Source organism: Ammospiza nelsoni, chromosome 10, assembly GCF_027579445.1.
Source record: "Ammospiza nelsoni isolate bAmmNel1 chromosome 10, bAmmNel1.pri, whole genome shotgun sequence".
In the NCBI taxonomy this organism is placed as follows: Eukaryota; Metazoa; Chordata; class Aves; order Passeriformes; family Passerellidae; genus Ammospiza; species Ammospiza nelsoni.
This window is the reverse complement of record NC_080642.1, coordinates 9,047,278-9,068,284: the sequence shown is the minus strand read 5'-3', so window position 1 is coordinate 9,068,284 and position 21,007 is coordinate 9,047,278. Positions and strand designations below refer to the sequence as shown.

Below are 21,007 nucleotides of genomic sequence, written 5' to 3'. Positions count from 1 at the left end.
AGGACAGCCGGTGACACGGTCCCACCTGCCCCGGCCGGGGCACGTCTTCCTGCCTGCACCCTGCACAGGACAGGGCATACTGCGGCGGGGGCATCGGAGGGGTATCCCCCCTTAGGCGGGGCGATCTGTTCAGCCAGGCTTGGGCTGGCACAGGGAGCGGGGACCCCTCCCCGGACACCCGCGCCTTCCCTTCCCCCGCCTGGTGCGCTCGGCCGCTCCCGGCCCGCTGCCGCCTTTGAAACCGCCGGCGGGGCTCCCACGCCCAGCCCGGGCCCCCCGCGCCCGCAGCTGCCGGTGCGTTCCCACCCGCCCGGGGCCCGCAGCAGGGAGGGTGGCGCGGCCAGGGCTTGGCGTGAAAATGATCAAGGGCCGCGGGCAGCGCCGGAGCGCAGCGCCCGTCTGATGCTGCCCGCCCGGAGGCCTCGTCGAACAAAGGCGGCATTGAGGCCCCGGCTGCGCCCCCCCCGCGCCCCCCGCCCCGAGCTGGCATCTTGGCGCGACATTAATGAACTCGCCTGTTTGTGCTCCCCCGGCCCCTCTCTCCTCCCACCGCCCGGGGGGCACCGTATATATCCATCCCTCCTTGCCTGCCTCGGGCATTTCGGGGGTTCCCCCCGCCTGCCCCCCTTTGCCCGCCCGGGGATGGAGCAAAAAGGGAAGAGGACACGGGACGGTCTTCTCGGGGTCCGGCTGGTCCCCCCCGTGCTTCTGCTGCCGCTGCTGCAGCTGGTGGGGGGGGCTCCCGTGGGCCAGAGGCTGTACCCCATGCCGGCCAGCATCCTGCAAGGTCAGTGGGGCACAGGGACGGGGGTCTCTTTGCGGGAGAGTCTGGCGGCAGATGGGGTAGCTGTAGAAGATGGGACCCTTGGGTTCACTCTCAGGTAGGGTGGCAGCACAAGCAGGATGGCCAGGTCCTTGTCAAAACCCCCTAAAACCCGGGGCATGTCTGTGCTGCCTGGACTGAGCGTCAAGTGCTGCCAGTGGCACTAGGGGACACAGGGGGTGCAGGGAGTGCTGTGGTTTATGCCCTGCAGCACCAGCGCTGTGCCACTTGCAGGGCACAATCTGCCAGGGCATGGAAGGTGGCTCTGCATGGGTACAGGTGGTCACAGATAGGGGCACACAGGGGCACGCACACATAGGGCAGGCACAGGACTGCAAACACATGGGCACTTGCAGGAACATGCAGACACGGGCACACGGACCCTGGTACAACAAGTGTGCACTCAAAAGTGTGCACAGAGGTACACGTGAGCACACCTGCCTGGGCTCGCACCCTGTCTCCATGTAAAACAGGAACACAGAGACCTGGGCAAACACCCAGGTGTGCGTGTGCCAGCTCCAGCAGTGAGGCGACACTGGTGGCTGTCACTGTAGGCAGAGGGTGACAGGCCATGCCCAGCCTGACACCTGCTGTGGCAATACCAGGGCGCAGGCACCAGGCGGGCTGGGGACACCCCGTGGCTGGGTGGGGGGCAGCAGTGGGGGCTCCGGGGGTCTGAGCCCCCTGTGTGCACCCACCAGCGCTGTCAAGCCGGGGGACGCTGGTGCTGGAGGCGGCCCTGAGGAGCGCCCTGCTGGCCCTGGAGCGGGCGCTGTCCGAGCAGCAGCGGCAGCGCGGCGCCTGCGGGCTCTGTGCCCCCTGCCTCTTCCCACCCTGTGCCAACAGCACCGGCCGCTGCCCACGTGAGTCATGACTCCATTGCCCCCACTGCCCTGCCCTGTCCCCAGGAGACCCTACCCAAACAGGAGTCAGGATCCCCAGCCAAATGCAGCCCAAGGGTCCTATCCAAACACCAGCCCATGCCCAGAAGATCCTACCAAAACCTGCATCCATGCCTGGAGACTCTACCCTAATATTTGGATGCCTACATAATCCCCTAGAAATCCTACCAAAATGATACCCCAAGATTTTACCCAAACCATACTCATCCCCTATAGGCTTAATTTACAGGCTTTTACCAAAACAGCACCCTGACTCCTGAAATATATCCCTAACTGCTAATGAGCCTGCCCAAGCAGTTCCCATTGTATCTAAATCTTACCCAATCACCTGGAGCCCTATCCAAATCATTTTCTGATCCCTTGTGAACTTTTCACATATTCACCCCAAAAACGTACCCCAGTACCCAGAAGACCCTACCAAAACATGCTGACTCCACAGCCTATCATGCTCCCTTCCCATCCATCCCAAAGCAGAGACGGGGTTGGCCTGGGCAGAGGAGCACAGGGAGGACACGGCGATGCCCACAGCCCTGCTGTCCTTGCAGCGCCAGCTGTGCCTCCTGCCATGCCCCCCAGCTGCCAGGCCCTGCTGGATGCCCAGGCACTGCCCGAGCTGCCCCAGCGCAACCGGGCGCTGAGCCAGGCCTGTGCCCCCTACCAGCGCCTGTGCCCCCCCGAGGGCGCCCTGCACACCTGCGCCCCGCTCAGCGCCCAGCTCTGCCAACGCCGCCTCCAGGAGTGCCGTGAGTGGGCACCCGCACCCCCCGGCTCCTCCCAGACATGGGAGACCTTACAATAACAAATGGGGTATCCCCAGGGGATGCTTGGAAGGGATATGGGGTGCTGGGGTGACAGAGGGTGTTGGGATGGAGTGGGGAGATGGTGGAGGTGAGGGTATGGTAGAGTGGTAAGGGATCTCTGGTGGGATGGAAGCCTGGGAGATGGATCTGGGAAGGAAATTGGAGATTTGGGGGATGGAGGTATTTGGAGCGATGAGCAAATTGGGCTGGGCTGGGACACTGAGGGGCAATGAGCAATCAGCGGCGGGAGAAGTGGGCAAGGGGAGGTGGGGATACTGAGTCACTGGGGGTGATGAGCACTCCCTGGGGTGGTACAAGGATGTTTGTTCGGGCTGATGGGGGTCTGGGGGCGCGGAAGGGAACTGGAGCTTGAGGACAGCAGGACTGTGGTGGTGACATCGGGGGGGAGTGTCCCCACATGCCATGACAGCCTGTCCCTGCAGAGACGGTGGCCGCAGCCCCGAGTCCTGACGCAGCAGCGGAGGCGACAATGCCAGGTGAGCCGGGGCGGCCCCGCCGTGCCCACGCCGCCCCCCCAGCACGCCGGGGGCGCCCCCGGCTGCCTGCTGGGCCGGGGGGCAGAGGTTAGCGTCGGCAGCTGCCGGGCTGCGGGGTGCCCCCGGCCCTCCGCCCGCTCGCCTCCGTGAGCACGATGAGGCTTGACAGCGCGCCCGACGCGCCTCGTGTCCCGCCACCCCCTCCACCTGCCGCGGCCGTCCCCGGCCACCCGAGCCCACCTGGGAGACGCGGTGTCCAGCAGCCGGCCAGCAGGACGCTCCCCTCATCGCGACTCTGTCCCCCAGGGAGCTGCGGGCGCCGCGGGGTCCCGCAAGCCAACGGCACAGCCCCCCGGGGCCGGATCATGGGCGGCAGCGTGGCCCCGCGGGGCGCCTGGCCCTGGCTGGTGTCGGTGCGGCTGCACGGGGAGCTGATGTGCGGAGGGGTGCTCGTGGGGCGCTCCTGGGTCCTCACGGCGGCACACTGCTTTGGCGGGTACGGTGCGGGCACGGCAGTGCGGGGATGATGCCCTGCGGAGGCGGGCACGGGGAGGCACCATCACCCCTGCAACCGGCTGCCTCCCACCCCGCCAGGAACCGGAACGAGCTGGCCTGGACAGTGGTGGTGGGCGACCACGAGCTGGGCAAGCCGGGAGCGGGCAAGCGGGCAGTGCCCATCCGGCGCATCCTGCCTCACCCTAAGGTCGGTGGAGCTGGGTCCCACCCCCACCTCGCAGTGCATGCCCCAGGGGCCCACACCGACATCCCCACACCGACATCGACACACCTCCTTCCAGTTTAACCCCAAGACGTTCCACGGGGACCTGGCGCTGCTGGAGCTGGCAGTGCCGCTGGCGCCGTCACCCACCGTCAGCCCCGTGTGCCTTCCCAGCGGCTCCGAGGAGCCCAGCCCCGGCACCCCCTGCTACATCGCGGGCTGGGGCTCCCTCTATGAAGGTAAGAGACTCCGTGGGGTGTTCCCCTCTGTGCCCTCTCTGGTGCCCAGCCCAGCGCACCCAGGCAGGGCAGGGGGATGTGAAAGAGAGGGAGATGTCAGGACACAGAGCACCCCATAATGGGTGCCTTGCCTGGCAGAGGGACCAGCAGCCGACGTGGTGATGGAGGCACAGGTGCCCCTGCTCAGCCAGGAGACGTGCCGAGGTGCCCTGGGCAAGGAGCTTCTCACCAGTGCCATGTTCTGTGCTGGGTATTTGTCTGGAGGCATCGACTCCTGCCAGGTAACACCGTGCCTGAGGGACTAACAGCATCTCAAAAATCCCTCACTCAGTGCTGGGCACGTACACAGCCCGTCAGTATGGCTGGGGTCCCAGCCCAGCCTGGTGCACCGGCATTTCCCCCGCAGGGTGACTCAGGGGGGCCGCTGGCATGTGAGGACCCCACTTCGCACCACTTTGTCCTCTACGGCATCACGTCGTGGGGTGATGGCTGCGGCGAGCAGGGCAAACCAGGAGTCTACACGCGTGTCACCGCCTTCACGGACTGGCTGAGTCTCCAGATGGACTGTGAGTGCTCCTGGCTGCACTGCAGGGGGCTCAGAGATGCCCAGGGGATTTTCAGCACTCATGGCAGCGCCGGTTCTCTCACAGCTGCCCCTGGCAGCCGAGAGCCGAGCTGCTTCGACCTGCTGGCCGTGGCACAGCTGCCCCCCGAGCAGCAGCCCCCGGAGCGCGCCCGCCTCTGCGCCTTCTACGCCGGCTCCTGTCGGGCTCCTCAGGGCAAGGCCACCTGTGCCCGTCTGGCTGAGGACACCTGCCATGCCAGGACGAGGCGATGTGGTGAGCTGGGGGCTGTGCCAGGGCTAGGGTGTAGGGAGGGACCCCATTTCTGGCATGGGGCCAGGGTCACGTCTCTCCCTCTACGCCCACAGAGCTGCACTCCTATGCCCAGACCTTGGTGGATCTCTTGCACCAGGCTGGGGACTTCATCCGAAACCAGTTTGACTTCTCCTTCCTCACCCGCACTCTGCCCCAGCTCCTGGGCAAGATCTACAGGCACTTCTTCCCTCCCCGTGTCCGCAGGGATGCCCCAGGTACTGTCCCAGGCTGGACCACCCCATGCCCCCTTGGGGTCCCCTCAGTCTCCCCTGTGCTGGTTTTTGGAGCACCAGCAGCCTGCCCTGGCTTCCCAACAGGGCTCCTCTATCCTTTGTCCTGTCCTTTTCTTGTCCCCACAGGCCTGGCTGTGGCAGGGTCCCAATCCAGCCCCAGAGCAGTGGGACCCCAGAGACCCCTCAGGAGGTGAGGCATGGTGGGCCACAGGCTGAGGGGCTAAAGAGATGGTGGTGGGCACTGACGTGGCATTTTGGGGACAGCCTGGGATCCTGTTCCTGCTGCTGCGAGGGCACTCCCCCAGGGTGCCGAGGTGGGGTGCAGAGGGTGGCACTGCCCACCCAGTCTGAGCTCATCCCATTGTGCTTCCAGGTGGGGGGGCAGGCGGCTGCCCCCCTTTGCAGAGCTTTTTGGGGTAGTGGGACCCCAGCTGCAGGACTGGGTGGAGGCCCTGAAGACTGTGGCAGGGGGCAGCCACCTGGTGACAGCACGGGACAGGGAGCAGCTCTCCGGGGAGATGCAGCTCTTCCTGCAGGTATGTGGGGAGGGACAGGCTGGGGGACCCCTGTCCTCTTGTGACTGGGCCACCAGGGACCAAACCCCTTCAGTTCCCCTGTGTCCCCTCCTGGCATTCCTTGGGTCCATTGTCCTCTGTGCAGCTGCAGAAGTGGCATCTCTCACTTTGCCACCAGAGAATGGGCATCTCACCCTCCCCAAATAAACCAGTGCTCCGAGTCCAGCCAGTGCAGAGCCAGCCATGGCTCTGGCCCTGCAGCTTAGGGTCTGACCCAACACAGCCACAAAGCACTTACATGTCACCAGTGCCCTGTCTGACACCAGCACACCCATGCCCTGCACTCTGCCCCCGTGCACGTGGCTGTGCCCACGGGTGCCCTGTGGGTGCCCCATCACCCATCCTGTCCCACTCTTCCCTTCGTCAGGGTGAGGATGTGGTGGAGGAGATGGTGGCACAGGGACGAGCCTTCGTCACCCAGCTGCGGGCAGAGTTGGACTTTGGCACCACCCTGGAAGCCATGGAGCCACAATGGGCATCTGGAGAGCTGGCAGGGACCCCTGTGCCAAGCCACGAACCCCGTGAGCCTGGAGGGACTGGGGGCAATGGGGCAGCAGGGTGTCCATCCACCCACCGGCTCTGTGCCCAGCCAGTGTTGCTGGCGTTTTACACCTCTCTCGGTGGCAGGGAGGGAGAAACGGGAGCTGCCCACGGAGCTGCCCAGGGTGGAGGAGGAAGAGGAGGAGGAGGGAGCCATGGGCAGAGGTAAGCTCTCACAGATACCACGGGGTGCAAGGTATCACCATGGGAACGGTGACAAGCCCAGCCTTGCGCCCCTGTCTCAGGGCTGTCCCATTTCAGTGGGACAGTCTTTGCCATATTCCCCCCCTCTGCCCGTGCCCCCCTGGTGTCCCCAGAGCAAGGGTGCTCCTCCCTGAGGTGGGCAGCAGAACGGTGCCCCCACCATTGACCCCTGATGTCCCCTCCATGTCTGTGCTGCCTGTCTGGGGGTGCAGCCTGCCCTGGCCTCAACGCGTCGGCGGCGCAGGTGGGCGCGGTGCGGGACCTGTACGCCTGGGTGCTGCGCGTGCCCGAGGCACAGCTGGCCATGACCTTCCAAGAGGTGAGTGCCACACACCCTGGCAGCCAGGCAGTGCCATCCCCCCAGGCAGTGCCACTGTTCCGCTCTGCCCGTGGCTCCCCTGGCCCTCATGGTGCTGTTGTCTCCCCACAGATCCTGGTGGACCTGGGCTCCAAAAACACCAAGGGACTGTACCGGGCACAGGTTCGGGCCACTGTGGGGGGCCGCCCCACGGCCTTCACTGGCCTTGTGGGGCTGGACAGTGACACACTGGCCCGTAGCATGCCTGGCCTCGTCGCTCTGGCACTTGAAGCGCTGAAAACCTAAAGGGGCAGTGTGCTGGCATGGGGAAAGGGCACTGGGGCAGGTGTCCCTTGTGTCCTTCAAACTCACTCCACTCCCAGTCTTAGGCTCTTCCACCCCTTTCTCCCCAGTTGTACCTCAGTCTCTCTTCCTACCCGCACTTCCTTACTTCTCCAGGGCAACAGGGCCCTGGTGGGTACCTGAGGCATCTCATCCAGGAATCACAGTCCTCCTCGCCCCTGGAACCCCCACCTTGGCAAGCCCACCCTCACCCCATCTTCCCCAGAAGCACCTGAGCTGTTATTTATTTGTACAGAGAAGTTTTATTTTTCAATAAAGAAGGGCTCTATTTTCCAGTAGCTGGTGAATGTGAAGCAAGTGCTGTGCCAGACAGTGCTGGTGAACTGGGTGACAGTGGAGGCACTTTTCAGGGGCCCCTCCCTATCCCTCTTGTACTGTGAAGTGATGCCTCCAGCCTTGGTTCCTGCTATGCACACCCTGGCAGAGACCCCCCAGCCCCTTCCCCAGGGGTCAGACACCCTCCTGTCCTTGCAGCACCCATAGCACAGCTCTGGTGCTCATCCTGGTGACACCCTCCAGGACCCATATGAAACCTCCCGATGCAGGGGCCGAGTGCGCCCGGGATCAGTGGTCAGTGGTGGGTGCCAGCCTTGGGCTTGGGCATCAGTGGGGATTGTGCTGTGGGGACCCTGCCACTCCGAGCAGCATCACTGGGACTGCTGAGCAGCAGGGCAGGGATGGCTGCTCCGTGTGCCCAGCAGTGCCTGTGCTGCAGTGCCCAGGCTCAGGGTGACACCGTGGGGCCAGCAGGGGCAGCTGTGCCTGCCCATCTCCCCTTCCCTGCACGTGGGGAGCCGGAAGAGAGGGGCTGGAGCAGCTCTCTGGTGCCGGCACCCTTCCCCCTCAGCACCTGGCACCATCCATCTCCCAGCCCTCCGGCAGCCGGACATCCGCTCAGCCAGGCCAGGCAGGGGAGCAGCCAGGGCCTGGCACGGCGTGAGGGCACCGCGGGCACGGCATGGGGAGCCTGCTGCAGCAGCTGGCCCTGCTCGGGGCACTGATGCTGTCGGGTGAGCAGGGGCTGGGTCATGGGGTGCCCTGTTGCTCTGCTGCATGGGGTGCCCAGGGGGTTATGGGCCCCCTTGATGGGGTTGGTGGGGGATGATGGCGGCAGGGTCCAAACTGGGCACCAGGGTCCCCAGGGCTGCATTTTGGGTATTACCTGGCAGAGTCTGCTCATGGCGTGTACTTTGTGCTTCTTTCCTGGCTGTGCCTCCCACAGCCATGTCCCTACCCCGGCTATGTGCTGTCAGTGCACCATGTCATTGTGTCCATGTGTCCCTGTGTCTGTTTGTGCCGAATCTATCACCACGTGTCCCTGCACACTCTGGGTCTGTGTCCATGAGTCCACGTGTGTTCTGTGTGTACAGCCCCTATGGGCACAGCTCCACCATGTCTATATCCAAACATCTCGTGTCTGTGTCCCTCTCTGTGCTGGGTTTGTGTCTGTGTGTCCCTCTGTGTCTGTGCCCACGTCCTTGTCCCGTGTGACCATGTGTGACCATGTGCTCCCGCGTGTCTGTCATTCCTGCACGTCCATGTCTGTTCTCCCATGCAGCACAGGCATGCAGTGTCCTGGCCTGTTCTTCTCCCCTCTATTCTTACACCACCCTGCCCCTGCTGAGCATCCCTAGGGCCCAGTAACCCCTGAGCCCCCTGGTTTGCCTGACCCCACACCCCCAGGTGGGCTCTGTGTGAACCACGAGGAGCGGCTCATCCACCACCTCTTTGAGGAGAAGGGCTATGACAAAGAGCTGCGCCCTGTGGTCTCCACTGATGAGGTTGTGGACGTCTACCTGGCCCTCACCCTCTCCAACCTAATCTCACTGGTGAGCTCCGGTGGGCAGGGCCCACTGTGGGGTGTCCCCCAGCCATGCCTCACCCCTAGGGCTGATTGCATGGTGGGGAACCCTGAGGCTGCTGTCCCAGCCCTGGCTGGTGAGGGTTGGGGGTTCTGGGCTGGAGGGACACCCTGGCATCTCACTGCCCCATGTTGCTGTTTGCAGAAAGAGGTGGACGAGACGCTCACCACCAACGTATGGCTCGAGCACGTGAGTAGGGACAGGTGCCACAGCATCAGTTGTGCCACCATGGGGTGGCCCAGCATGGTGAGGGGGTGACCTGAGGATCCTCCCCTCCAGGGCTGGACCGATTACCGCCTGCAGTGGAACAAGTCTGAGTTTGGGGGCGTTGAGGTGCTCCGCCTGCCGCCAGATATGCTGTGGCTGCCAGAGATAGTCCTGGAGAACAAGTGAGCTGTGCCTTAATTTCCCCTCCCAATCCTTCTGAACTGTTCCTAGTGCATATCCAGGACTCCCCTGGCCCCTTCCCAGCCGTGCCATAACCTTGTGTCCCTGCTGGCACAGCAATGATGGGCTCTTCGAGGTTGCCTACTACTGCAACGTCCTCATCTACGACACGGGCTACGTCTACTGGCTGCCCCCCGCCATCTTCCGCAGCACCTGCCTCATCAACGTGGACTTCTTCCCCTTTGACTGGCAGAACTGCTCCCTCAGATTCAGGTGCTGCTGGCTGGGTCAGGGCAGCAGTGTGGCTGTATCTTGCTGCTGCCAGCGCCTCCCCTTGCTGTTGAGGTGCAGCAAGGCGGGGGTCTGTAGGTGACTTGATGGCCTAAGTCCACCACGCTGGAGGTCAGGGTGGGTTGGGTGGTGGGTACCCAGCAGCCCCTCACTGTCTGACCCCCTGGCTGTGGTCCAGGTCGCTGGCATACAGTGCCCTGGAGATCAACATACACTTGAAGACAGACAGTGACCCAGACACAGGGAGGTCTTACCCAGTGGAGTGGATCATCATCGACCCCGAAGGCTTCACAGGTAATGCTGGTGCTCTCTGCCATGCCCTGTGGCAGTGGGACACCTGTAAAGGTCAGGGACAGGGGGGCATTCTGGAGTGGGTGCACACTGCCATGGAGAAACTTCACTACCTGGGGCTTTGGCATCCTGGCACTCATTCCATTTGGAATGCTCTCCACACCCTGAGGGGGGAGATGGTGCTAGGGGACCTGGTGAGGACAGCCATGGCCGGTGTCCCCCATGCCGTGTGCTGTCCCCTGTGCCCTGGCAGAGAATGGAGAATGGGAAATCATCCACCGCCCAGCCCGCAAGAACATCTACCCTGACATCTCCCCGGACACCAGTGAGCACCAGGACATCACTTTCTACCTCATCATAAAACGCAAGCCGCTCTTCTACGTCATCAACATCGTCATACCCTGCATCCTCATCGCCTTCATGGTCATCCTCGTCTTCTACCTGCCCGCCGACAGTGAGTGAGCCCTGTGGCACGTGTGCCAGTAATAGGAGTCACATCCATGGGCACCTCTGTGTCCCACACCTGCACCAGGCAACACCCCAATGCCCAACATGAGGACATCCTAGAACTGGACTGTCCCATGTAGAACACCATCACCCCAGCCAGGCATCCTGGCAGAGATGCACTTGGGCACAGGATATCCAATATGGGACCCATAACAGAAAACCCCTTATGGGGCACTGTGTCGTGGGTCACGGGAAGGGCAGCCCTGGCACTGGGGACTCTGCTAGAGGTACCTGGGGCAAGGTTTGCCCTGAGCTTACCTGTTCTCCAGGTGGTGAGAAGATGACCCTGGTAATCTCAGTGCTCCTGGCCCAGTCTGTCTTCCTCCTGCTGATCTCCCAGCGCCTGCCTGCCACTTCCCATGCCATCCCCCTCATCGGCAAGTGAGTCCTGGGCACTACTGAGTGCAGAGGGGACATTGTGGAGTCCCTTGGTGCCAGCTCTGCCTGTGCCCAGTCCCTGCGGCAATGCCAGCTCCAAGACCATGCTCCCTCCCAGGTACCTGCTTTTTATCATGCTTCTGGTGACAGCTGTGGTAATCATCTCCGTCGTAGTCCTCAACTTCCACTTCCGCACCCCCAGCACGCACATCATGTCTGACTGGGTCAGAGAGGTGAGTAGGCTGTGGGCTGGGGTGGGCGCAATGTGGGGTGCAAGGGTCACACTGTACCCCACAGAGGGCATGGGACAGCAGGGCCCTGGCATTGCACTCCAGATGGAGTTTGTGGGCAGAAAGTGGGGACAAGGCAGCAACACACTGGGGAGGTGGCCAAGGGACATGACACTCCCTCCTGTGTCCCAGGTCTTCCTGGAGAGCCTGCCCCGGCTGCTGGGCATGGCACAGCCAAGCGAGAGCCCGCCGGGCGCCCCCTGCATCCGGCGCTGCAGCTCGGCCGGCTACATCGCCAAGGCAGAGGAATACTTCAGCGTCAAGTCCCGCAGCGAGCTCATGTTCGAGAAGCAATCGGAGCGGCACGGGCTCACCAGCCGCATCACCCCGGCCCGTGAGCCGTGGCCCCTCGGCGGGGACAGGGGAAGGGTGGCGGGGCTGGGTCTCAGGGGCTGGCAGCCCTTTGGGGCCCATCTCACCACCCCCTCTCATCCTCAGGCTTGGTGCCCCTGGGCATGGACTCAGGCGAGGAGCAGCCCTATGAGCACCTCAAACCTGTCATCGACAATGCCAACTACATAGTCAAGCACATGAGGGATGAAAACAGCTACAATGAGGTGGGGACGTGGGCACTGGGAGGGCAGGGGAACTCCCTGTGCCCCCTGTGCCCCCGCACTGCCTGGCTCCTGGCTCTCTCCACAGGAGATCGACAACTGGAACTGCGTGGCCCGGACCCTGGACCGCCTGTGCTTCTTCCTCATCACCCCCACACTGGTGGTGGGCACCCTATGGATCTTCCTCATGGGCATCTACAACCACCCACCACCACTGCCCTTTGCCGGAGACCCCTACGACTACCGGGAGGAGAACAAGCGCTTCATCTAGGGGGCCGTGGGGATCCCATGTGCCAGCCTCTCCTCCACCTGTCTTGGTTTGGGAAAATAAAACTTCTTGAACTGGTGGCTGCCCTCGGTGTGCCCCAATGGGCATGATGCCCAACCTGAACACTGTGTGTATCCTGGGGAGGGTGATGCCCACACAGGGAATGGGGCTGGGGAGGTGGAAAGAATGCCAGGATGCCAAAGTTGTTGGATGTCCTGAGTGTGGTGGACCCCAGCTGTGGCCAAAAGGGGTGTGGTGGTACTGGCCCTGCTGCCCCGGTGGGCTGGGCCCTTGGGGCAGGATGGGCTGGGGAAGGAGTTGGCCCCCCAGCATGGCACCATCCCCTGCAGACCCACTGCAGCTGGCAGAGATGCCATCAGTGCCCACATTTCTCCCCTGCCCCCATGATCCCCCATCTGGCCCCACAGTGTCCCCCCAGCACAGCCCATCCCACAGTGCAAGGCAGGGCCCCAGACAGGCGTCTCCTTCCCCAGCTCAGCAGTGGCATTTCAGGGCTCTGGTTTCAGGGGACACCTCTGATGTCCCCCAACTGGCAGTGGCCCAGGACAGCTGTCACATCCTCTCCACTGAGCCAGGAATCTCACCACATTCCCATGCCCCCATCCCCCTCTCCCTATGACCATCCTACGCAAAGGGGCTGGAGGGATTTGAACCCCTGAGGGGGCATCACTCCCCAGGCTGATGTGATGGGACTTGCCTGCCCCTTCCCCACCCTGTATTCTGGGGGCAGCCTCTGCCATGGCAGGCACAGGACGAGCTGGCAGGGGGCACCCCTTTCCCATTACCTGAGGGGAGATGCACCCCTTTATGGGGGACACGGGGAACCCACGGCACAGAGCTTGTTTTGCCCCTTGCCCCAGTCCCAACCTCTCCAGCACAAAATGCCAGAGGAGCTTCCCAGCTTCTGGCATCTCCGCACCAGTGGGGGCAGTGGGTGCTCACCCGTCCCTCCCGGGCCCCCGTGGCTGCTGGGAACAGCTGACGGTGGCAGGGGACAGCTGTCCTGTCCCAGCGGGCGCCGGGACAGCGGGGCCAGAGCGCGTCAGCGGAGCCGCAGCCCCTGCGCCCACGGCACCGCCATGCGCGGCCACGGCCTCCTGCTCGTCCTCTGCACCCTGGCAGGTAAGAGCTGCCCGGCCAGGGGGAGGCCTGGAGGGCACTTGATCATCCCCACCTTTGCACCTGGGGTTTGTCACCCCTGGGAGTCCAGCGCCAGGCTGGCACTGGGCTGTCCCTGTGCTGGCAGCCCACTGCCCCCGTGTCCTGGCCAGGAGAGGTGCCCAGGTGAGCTGGGTGAGGGTGGGCCAGGCACACAGCCCCTGCCTGGGCACCGGCAGGACTGCCGGAATCGCGGGGCAGAGCGCACACACCCGCAGCAGCGCACGCCCGGGCATCCCTTTCCCGTGCACCCACCCCTGTGCCTCCCCTCTCGACACGTCAGGTCTGGGGGCCATCAGTGACCCTGCTGCCCTCCCCCGGGGTGTCACAAGGCGTGTGCCCTCCCAGGTGTGAGCTGCAGGAACCAGGAGGAAAAGCTGTTCCAGGACCTCATGTCCAACTACAATCCACAACTGCGCCCGGCCCGGGGGGATGAGATCATCGATGTCTCCCTCAAGCTCACCCTCACCAACCTCATCTCCCTGGTGAGAGACCTCCCCCGGGGGTGGGGAGGGGGGAATTTGCCCCCACTTGTGGGGCAGAAGTCAGGGCACTAAAGCCATCTCCCTCATTCCTTCCCGACCAGAATGAACGGGAGGAGACCCTCACCACCAATGTCTGGATAGAGATGGTGAGACCCCTCCCCTCTAGGCAGGATCATGCCCAGCTCTGTTTGCATGTCAGGGTGGCACCCCATGAGGGGCTGGCACTGGAACCTGCACCCTCTTTTGTGGACACCCCCAAATGAGCCCATTTTGTGGGCAGCCTAGCACAGGCAGCTCACAATCTCTTTCATCCTGGGGGGGCTGCATGGCCCCTCCTCCTCATCCCTCCTTCTCCCAGCAATGGTCTGATTATCGTCTGAGCTGGGACCCCGAGAAATACGACAACATCCAGCTGCTGCGGGTGCCCTCCACCATGGTCTGGCTGCCAGACATCGTCCTGGAGAACAAGTAGGTGACAGGGCAATGGGGACATGTCCCCACATAGGGCTGGCAGCTGCCCCCCAGGCATAGTTTGGGGCTGAGCCCATCTTTTCCCCCCCAGCATTGATGGGACATTTGAAATCACGCTCTACACCAACGTGCTGGTGTCCCCTGATGGCAGCATCTACTGGCTGCCCCCGGCCATCTACCGCAGCGTCTGCGTTATCCACGTCACCTACTTCCCCTTCGACTGGCAGAACTGCACCATGGTCTTCCAGTGAGTGTGGGCATCATGGCAGCTCCTCCTGGGACACAGGGATTAGCGTGGGATGCACTTTACTCCTGGGGAGATAAGTGCCACCTGTCTATTCCCTGCCACTTAGCAGGAGGCACCAGGGACAAGCCAAGCACCCTAAGGAAGAGCTGGAGGTGCCACACTGGCACCCCTTGCCCATCCAGCTTGCTGCATGCCAGCCTGTCTCACCACCTTGTCTCCCTCCAGGTCCCAGACGTACAGTGCCAATGAAATCAACCTGCTGCTGACAGTGGAGGATGGCCAGACTGTGGAGTGGATCTTTATCGACCCCGAGGCTTTCACAGGTAATGCTGCAGCCACAGCCACTGCACAAGGGTATCCCACCACAGGGGACATCCAGCAGGTCTGCTGCTACACTGCTGGCTGCCAAAAGCAGCGCTTCAGGGACTATTAGCAGCTCCCACCATTACATGGGCACTTAAGTTATTAGTGGAAGCGGGAGTGTGGGAGAGATTTGTTTTTCTAACCCCCCCAGCTCGGGGCTCTTGCAGCCTGGCAGCTGCTGCCGGAGAGCACCGCTCCTGCAAGCTTGATTGATGCTGGGAACGTAGCTGTCATGGCCAAACAATGACGTTTTCCATCACATTTTAATTGCATATTGAAGGAACAAAATGCTTTTTGGGCAGCGAGATTTATTTTTTCATTACCGGCCTGAGTTGCGATCCTGACTGGGAAAAAATCTATCACTCCCACGGAGAGCATGAGCGAGCAGTGCGCTGTCACCCTTGTCATGCTTGGCTTCCCTCTGTGGCACTGTGGCAATGGGGAGATGGGGGCACCCCAGCCCCACAGCTGTAGCCTGGGAGCCCCTAAGGGGTTAAAGGTACCCCATATCTGCCGAGCTGCCCCATCCAACTGCATTTTGGGGTATTTTGCCCAGGCACCCTGGCACGTTCCACAGTGCTCATCTCCCTCACAAGTGGCTCTAGTGCTGTGCACAGCCTGGGTGCCCAGTGGGGCCCATGCCAATCACCAGTTCTCCCCTTCCTCCCTGGATTTGGGGGCTGGAGGCCCAGCACCCTGTAGGGACAGTGGCACTCACCTGGCACCATCACGATGCAGAGAATGGTGAATGGGCCATCAAGCACCGCCCCGCTCGGAAGATCATCAACTCGGAGCACTTCACCCCAGATGACACCCAGTACCAGCAGGTCATCTTCTACCTCATCATCCAGCGCAAGCCACTCTTCTACATCATCAACATCATCGTGCCCTGTGTCCTCATCTCTGCCATGGGTGTGCTCGTCTACTTCCTGCCCGCCAAAGGTACAGTGGGACCGTGCCCACTGCGGGCATGGGGATGTGCAAGGGGACAGCAACACTCCAGGAAGGGCTCCTCATCCCCTCTGTCCTTGGGGACCATCATTATCATCTCTCACCCACTCCTGTAGTATTTGGATTGGGGGGAGTGTGTAAATTTCTAGATATCCCAATAGTTAATGCCTGAAGGCAGGGCCTGTATAATTCAGCTTTTGGGTGGGGGTTTTTTGCCTTAGGAGGGCAATGCCCACAGCACTGCCCTGTGCCAAACTCTGCCTTTCCCCCTCCTTGGCAGCGGGTGGGCAGAAATGCACTGTCTCCATCAATGTTCTCCTGGCCCAGACTGTCTTCCTCTTCCTCATTGCCCAGAAGGTGCCTGAGACCTCCCAGGCCGTGCCTCTCATCGGGAAGTAAGTGACACATTGGGATAGGGGTGCCAGCCCTCTTGTCACACTGTGCCAGCAGGGTCTCAGGTGCTGTGGAACAGACAGTGCCCAGGGACAGGACCTTGGTACAGAAATAATCCCCAGCCCAGATGGGGCTGACACAGGGCTACCACTTGCCCGTGTTTCACTGCCTGTCACCAGCTTCCGCCAGCAGGAGGGCACAGAGAAGGACCTTGCACGACCATGGCTTGTGACCCAGCAGCCCTACTGAGGCTCTGTGCCCCCTCCCCAGATACCTGACCTTCCTCATGGTGGTGACAGTGGTGATTGTGGTGAATGCTGTCATTGTCCTCAACGTCTCCCTGAGAACGCCCAACACTCACTCCATGTCCCAGAGAGTGCGCCAGGTACCTGCCATCATCCCCCTACCCTTTATACAGGAGGAATGGGATGGGTATTTGGGGATCAAGGCGATGTCCCTTGCAGAGTAAGGTGGCAGGCATGCCTTCCTCTGAGTGCAAGTCCTGGCACAAAGAGAAGGCCCCAGATGTCCCCATCTGGGTGACCAGACTGTACCACCAAGCCACTCCCAACACTGGGGAGCAGCAGGTGCCAACAGCCCAATAGCACCATGCTCCAAACAATGCCAGGGAAACCAGTCACACCCATTGGATGCTCTGGGCGGTGTGAGGGGGACAGATCCCCACAGGTGACACTGTGCCCAGGTGTTCCTGCACCTTCTGCCCCGCTACCTGGGCATGGCCGTGCCAGAGGAGACTCCAGGGCCTCCACAAGCCATCCGCAGACGCAGCTCCCTGGGGCTCATAGTGAAAGCTGATGAGTACATGCTCTGGAAAGCCAGGACCGAGCTGCTCTTTGAGAAGCAGAAGGAAAGAGATGGGCTGATGAAAACCGTGCTGGAGAAGATTGGTGAGTGACCCCGGGGGGTTGGGACCTCCCTGTGAGGTTGGGCTTTGTGCCAGGTGGCTGAGTGCTTGCTGGTGCCCGCTGTGCTGGCTCTGCTACTCACAGGACGTGGTCTGGAGAGTGGCAGCACCCAGGACTTCTGCCAGAGCCTGGAGGAGGCAGGTCCTGAGATCCGCGCCTGCGTGGATGCCTGCAACTACATCGCCAATGCCACGCGGGAGCAGAACGACTTCAGCAGCGTGAGTCAGGGCTGGGGGAGCGGGATCTGCATGGGGGGCAGTGGGCACAGCCCTCACCCTTCTTGTGCCTGGCAGGAGAGCGAAGAGTGGATGATGGTGGGACAGGTGATCGACCGTGTCTGCTTCTTCATCATGGCCTCTCTCTTTGTGTGTGGCACTGTTGGAATCTTCCTCGTGGCTCACTTCAACCAAGCACCCGCCCTGCCCTTCCCTGGGGACCCTAAGCAGTACCTGCCACAGTGATGCTCACAGGTGCCCACCAGCCAAGTGGTGGAGATGGGGGAAGGAGGAACATGGCGTGCTCATGCTGTGCTGAATGTGGAAATAAAGCCCCCAAGTCTTGCAAGTCTCCATGGCATCTCTGCTCCATGCCCATCCACCTCAGAGGCTGGATGTGCACCCTGTGCAGGCTGGCCACACACCTCTAAGGCTGCAGAGTCCTGTGGGATGAGCATGGGGAAACTGGAGCAGAGTCAGACATCTAACAGGCCACGCAGCAGTGCTGGCAGCAAGAGCCACATCACCCCACTGCAAATTTACAAATTCCAACCCAGGACAAGTGGGAATACTGTCATCCTTCTCATGGCAGTGGGGCAGGAATCACAGCTACAGCTGCCCATTCTGGGGCAACAATGGAGCCATGGGTGGGATTGGTGGCAGCTAATTCTTCCCTCAATTTATGCCCTGATTGTGCATCCTGGGGACAGCTGAAGTGCTGTCCCTTGATCCCTAGCAAGCAGCTTGAGGTGGAAAGACTGGTCACCAGGCCCCCAAACACCCTCAGGGATGTGTGTCCCATGGCATCCATCCTGCTGGGAACATCAGCACAACTCCCTCCCCCACCAGCCTTCCTTGCCCTATGGGATCATCTCTGTCAAGCACAGCCCCTTCCCCCATCCTAGCAATGCTGCATCCCCCTGTGCCCCTCAGTGACCTCTGGGGCCCCCTGGCTTTGTCCCTGCTGGCAGGGGAGATGAGAGAGGTCAGCCTGGGAATGGTGGCAAGCAGCATCTGCTCCTCTGTGACCCAGCTCATGTCACCTGCGCCTGGCTCCAGGACATGCATCAGCCTCACAGTCCCAGCACCGGCTGCCTCTGCTGCTGCTGGGAGAAAACCAGTTGGTGACTGCCCACAACTGCCCTGGCACTGCCTGACAGGGGTGAGGGCACTGTGGGCACCGATGGGGGAGGGAGGAAAACACACAGCAGCTGAGACATCACTTCTAGGGCATCTGCAGCCTGGTCACGGCCCGGAACCACTCGGGGCTGTGCCAGCCAGCTGCTGCTTTCTGCAAGGTGGCTTTTCCTTCTCCAGGGCCAGGTACTGTCACCTACTTCTTACCACTCTAGGGAAGATGCTGCTTCTTCCAGTGAGCTCAGGCTCAGCATGTCCATACAGCACAAGTAGAAACGGATGAGCTCTTCCAGCCTTCTAGGAGCACATAACTGAGATCACACTCTCCACCCTCTCCAAGCAGTGGTTTTATGAGCTCTCAGGAGAACTATGTGGTATATCATTCCAGAGACAAGAACAAAAGCAAGAGCTATATGTCACAGATCTTGGGCAGCAGATGTGCCTTGCAGGATTACGTCCCTCTGAGGTTATGGGGGGAGTGAAGTGAGAGGAAAAGCTTCCTCAGCCCAGTATCAGCCTCCTGTGCCCACAGCCCATCAAGAAGCACTAAGACAAAGCAACATCTCCCCTCCACAGAGAGAACTCTTTTCTCTCTATGGGCTGGGAAGAGCCATCAGCCCCCATCAGACCAGCCGTAGCCAAAGTCACCCAGGGCCCATGAGCCCACCACAGTTCAGCATCCCTTTAGGAAAGAAGAACTCAAGGGAATGCTCTCTTTTGAGCCTCAGGGCTCAAAGATCTTCCAGTTTCCCCAAAGGCCACTTTGGAGGGATATAAAGTTGTGAAGTTGAAGGGTGTTCAAATCCTTTGGGATAATGAAAACAGGAGAGGTCTTGACTCACTGCAGATTTGGTGCTCCCATGGCTAAAGGCTTCCTTCCCGAATGAAGAGGATCTGAAACCTTTTTCTAGAGCTCAACAGAAGCTCCTTCCCTTCCCAAACAACCTCATACCGATGTTTTCACTATTCTCATTAGTAGGACGCAGAGGACCACAAACCAAACATCCAGCTCAAAAACCAGTCTGGCTTCATCCCCCTCCAGGCCACAGAAGGCCCCCTGATCAACCACTGCTTTTTTCCTGACTTCAGGAAAAGTAGCCTTAAAGAGGACAAACTCCACACCCAGCCAGCTCACTCTCTTCAAGGCTGAGCAAGAGGAACCTCTGCTGAGTTCCTCTAAATCTCAACCACGGGGGCAGTGGGAGGAGAGGAACAGCCTCCCTGAGAAGGGCTCTTCCACAGCTCACTCACAAAGCGCATTTGAGGGCGAGCACAGCAGGACCACAGCATTTTCAGATTTAATAGCAAGCCTGCACTCATCAGCACCAGCTTAGACAAGGGGCATCAGAGGCGAGAAGTGGGCGAGAACATGAAATAACAGAGGTGGACATGACGCACAGCTGGGCACAACAACAGGATAAAGCACTAAGTGATGTCATCTGCAAAAAGCTAAATGTGCTGAGAATAAAGGGAACCTGCAGCTAATATTTCAGCCCTGCCTTGTAAGGCTATTTTTGCTTAGACTGCCAAAATGCAATTACAGCTAAATCCCCCCTAACAAATACTGGAGAGCAGCAGGGGAGAGTTGTATTTAAAAGGAATCTTAAGTAGCAGCCATAGTAGTACCTGCCCGCAGCAGGGAAAACAAACCGTGTCTGGAAAAGAGCATTTGGTTGAGAGCTGGTGACAAGTGCCAAAAGCAGGAACAGGACCATGGGTCTCAAGAAACACAGAGAGGGATGCCCCTAGAGCTTGGGGAAAAGCCCTGCTCCCTGCCTAGCCAGGTGCTAACTGCCTGACCATGGGGAGCACTTAGTCATTGCTGTCAGTGCAAGGAATGTCCCTAGAGACAGCCTGACACTCTCAACGAAGAACACAAACTCTTTAGAAGACTGAATATTTTAAACTCTTTTCTCTGCCAGTCTTGGCTGCTTTCAATCTAGACTTCAATAGTAAGACAAGGAATTTGCAATTGGAGTCATGAGGCTGAATGTCTCCCAGGCTCCAAGGCTGGTAATTGTCCCAGACATGGGCTGCTGGTTCTGCAGTCACGAGCAGATTGGCCCAAGCAGCCCCTTCTCCTGGGGGACTGCACAGAGCACACGGGGCAGGAGATGTGCCCCATCACTGGCCACAGCCTCCCCTCCTGGGCCCAAGGCAAAGGCTCCATTAAAAATGAAAGGCAATTGTGAGATTCCCCAAGGAAAAAGAGAAAAGGCTCGAGCTGTTAATGAGTACAATTAGTGTTGTAGTCAAGCAGAATCAGAGGAAATAATTAGCTCCTATTGTTTCCGTGGCATCCAAATTGCAGCCATGCTGGCTTTCCAGGCAGCAGCCCATCATTTGAGGCTCACCCCGGAGGACAGGGGGTCACTCCCAGCCCCTCTTCTGGTCACAGCTGTCACGCAGCTCTGAGCAGCAGGCTGGGCCATCGCCCTCTTCTGCTAAACCCACTGGGGGCCCAGTTTCCCAGGTGGCCAGGGACTTAAAAACCCCAGTGCACACAAGAAGCAGGCTTGGTCCTGAATTCTCTATTGAGACAGACAGAATGAAGGCAACTAACACCAAACAAGTCTTTGTCCTGGTTTAAGGGAAGCTCAAATTCCTCTCCATAACAAAAAGGGGTGGGTACAAGGCACTGCTAACCTGGGAGCATAAAGAAGAGGCAAAGATAAAGCAAGCAGCCTAGAGAAATACCACCACACTGAATTTCAGACAAAGCCAAAAAATGAGAGACTGAAA

General features: G+C 60.6%; 3 protein-coding genes across 3 annotated transcripts; all 3 read left to right on the top strand.

The window, feature by feature from the left end:
- Window positions 1-642: 642 nt before the first annotated feature.
- Window positions 643-7,013, top strand: PRSS56 (serine protease 56). Its single transcript, XM_059479609.1, has 17 exons — window positions 643-787; window positions 1,525-1,686; window positions 2,271-2,468; window positions 2,969-3,022; window positions 3,329-3,518; window positions 3,617-3,725; window positions 3,820-3,979; window positions 4,118-4,260; window positions 4,386-4,545; window positions 4,630-4,818; window positions 4,911-5,072; window positions 5,217-5,280; window positions 5,464-5,626; window positions 6,033-6,186; window positions 6,293-6,370; window positions 6,622-6,728; window positions 6,840-7,013. Exons 1-17 carry the CDS (start codon window positions 643-645, stop codon window positions 7,011-7,013), a joined length of 2,412 nt encoding a protein of 803 aa, XP_059335592.1.
- Window positions 7,014-7,989: 976 nt separating this feature from the next.
- On the top strand, window positions 7,990-11,977 carry CHRND (cholinergic receptor nicotinic delta subunit). Its single transcript, XM_059479367.1, has 12 exons — window positions 7,990-8,080; window positions 8,754-8,899; window positions 9,077-9,121; window positions 9,212-9,321; window positions 9,437-9,592; window positions 9,789-9,904; window positions 10,155-10,355; window positions 10,678-10,789; window positions 10,905-11,019; window positions 11,209-11,410; window positions 11,515-11,633; window positions 11,719-11,977. The coding sequence occupies exons 1-12, from the start codon at window positions 8,029-8,031 to the stop codon at window positions 11,899-11,901; spliced, it is 1,557 nt and encodes a 518-aa protein (XP_059335350.1). The 5' UTR covers window positions 7,990-8,028; the 3' UTR covers window positions 11,902-11,977.
- Window positions 11,978-12,998: 1,021 nt separating this feature from the next.
- CHRNG (cholinergic receptor nicotinic gamma subunit) lies at window positions 12,999-17,423 on the top strand. The gene is made up of 12 exons (XM_059479416.1): window positions 12,999-13,041; window positions 13,426-13,562; window positions 13,664-13,708; window positions 13,921-14,030; window positions 14,125-14,280; window positions 14,506-14,603; window positions 15,382-15,585; window positions 15,875-15,989; window positions 16,258-16,372; window positions 16,691-16,895; window positions 16,998-17,131; window positions 17,207-17,423. Exons 1-12 carry the CDS (start codon window positions 12,999-13,001, stop codon window positions 17,372-17,374), a joined length of 1,530 nt encoding a protein of 509 aa, XP_059335399.1. The 3' UTR covers window positions 17,375-17,423.
- The last annotated feature ends 3,584 nt before the right edge of the window (window positions 17,424-21,007 follow it).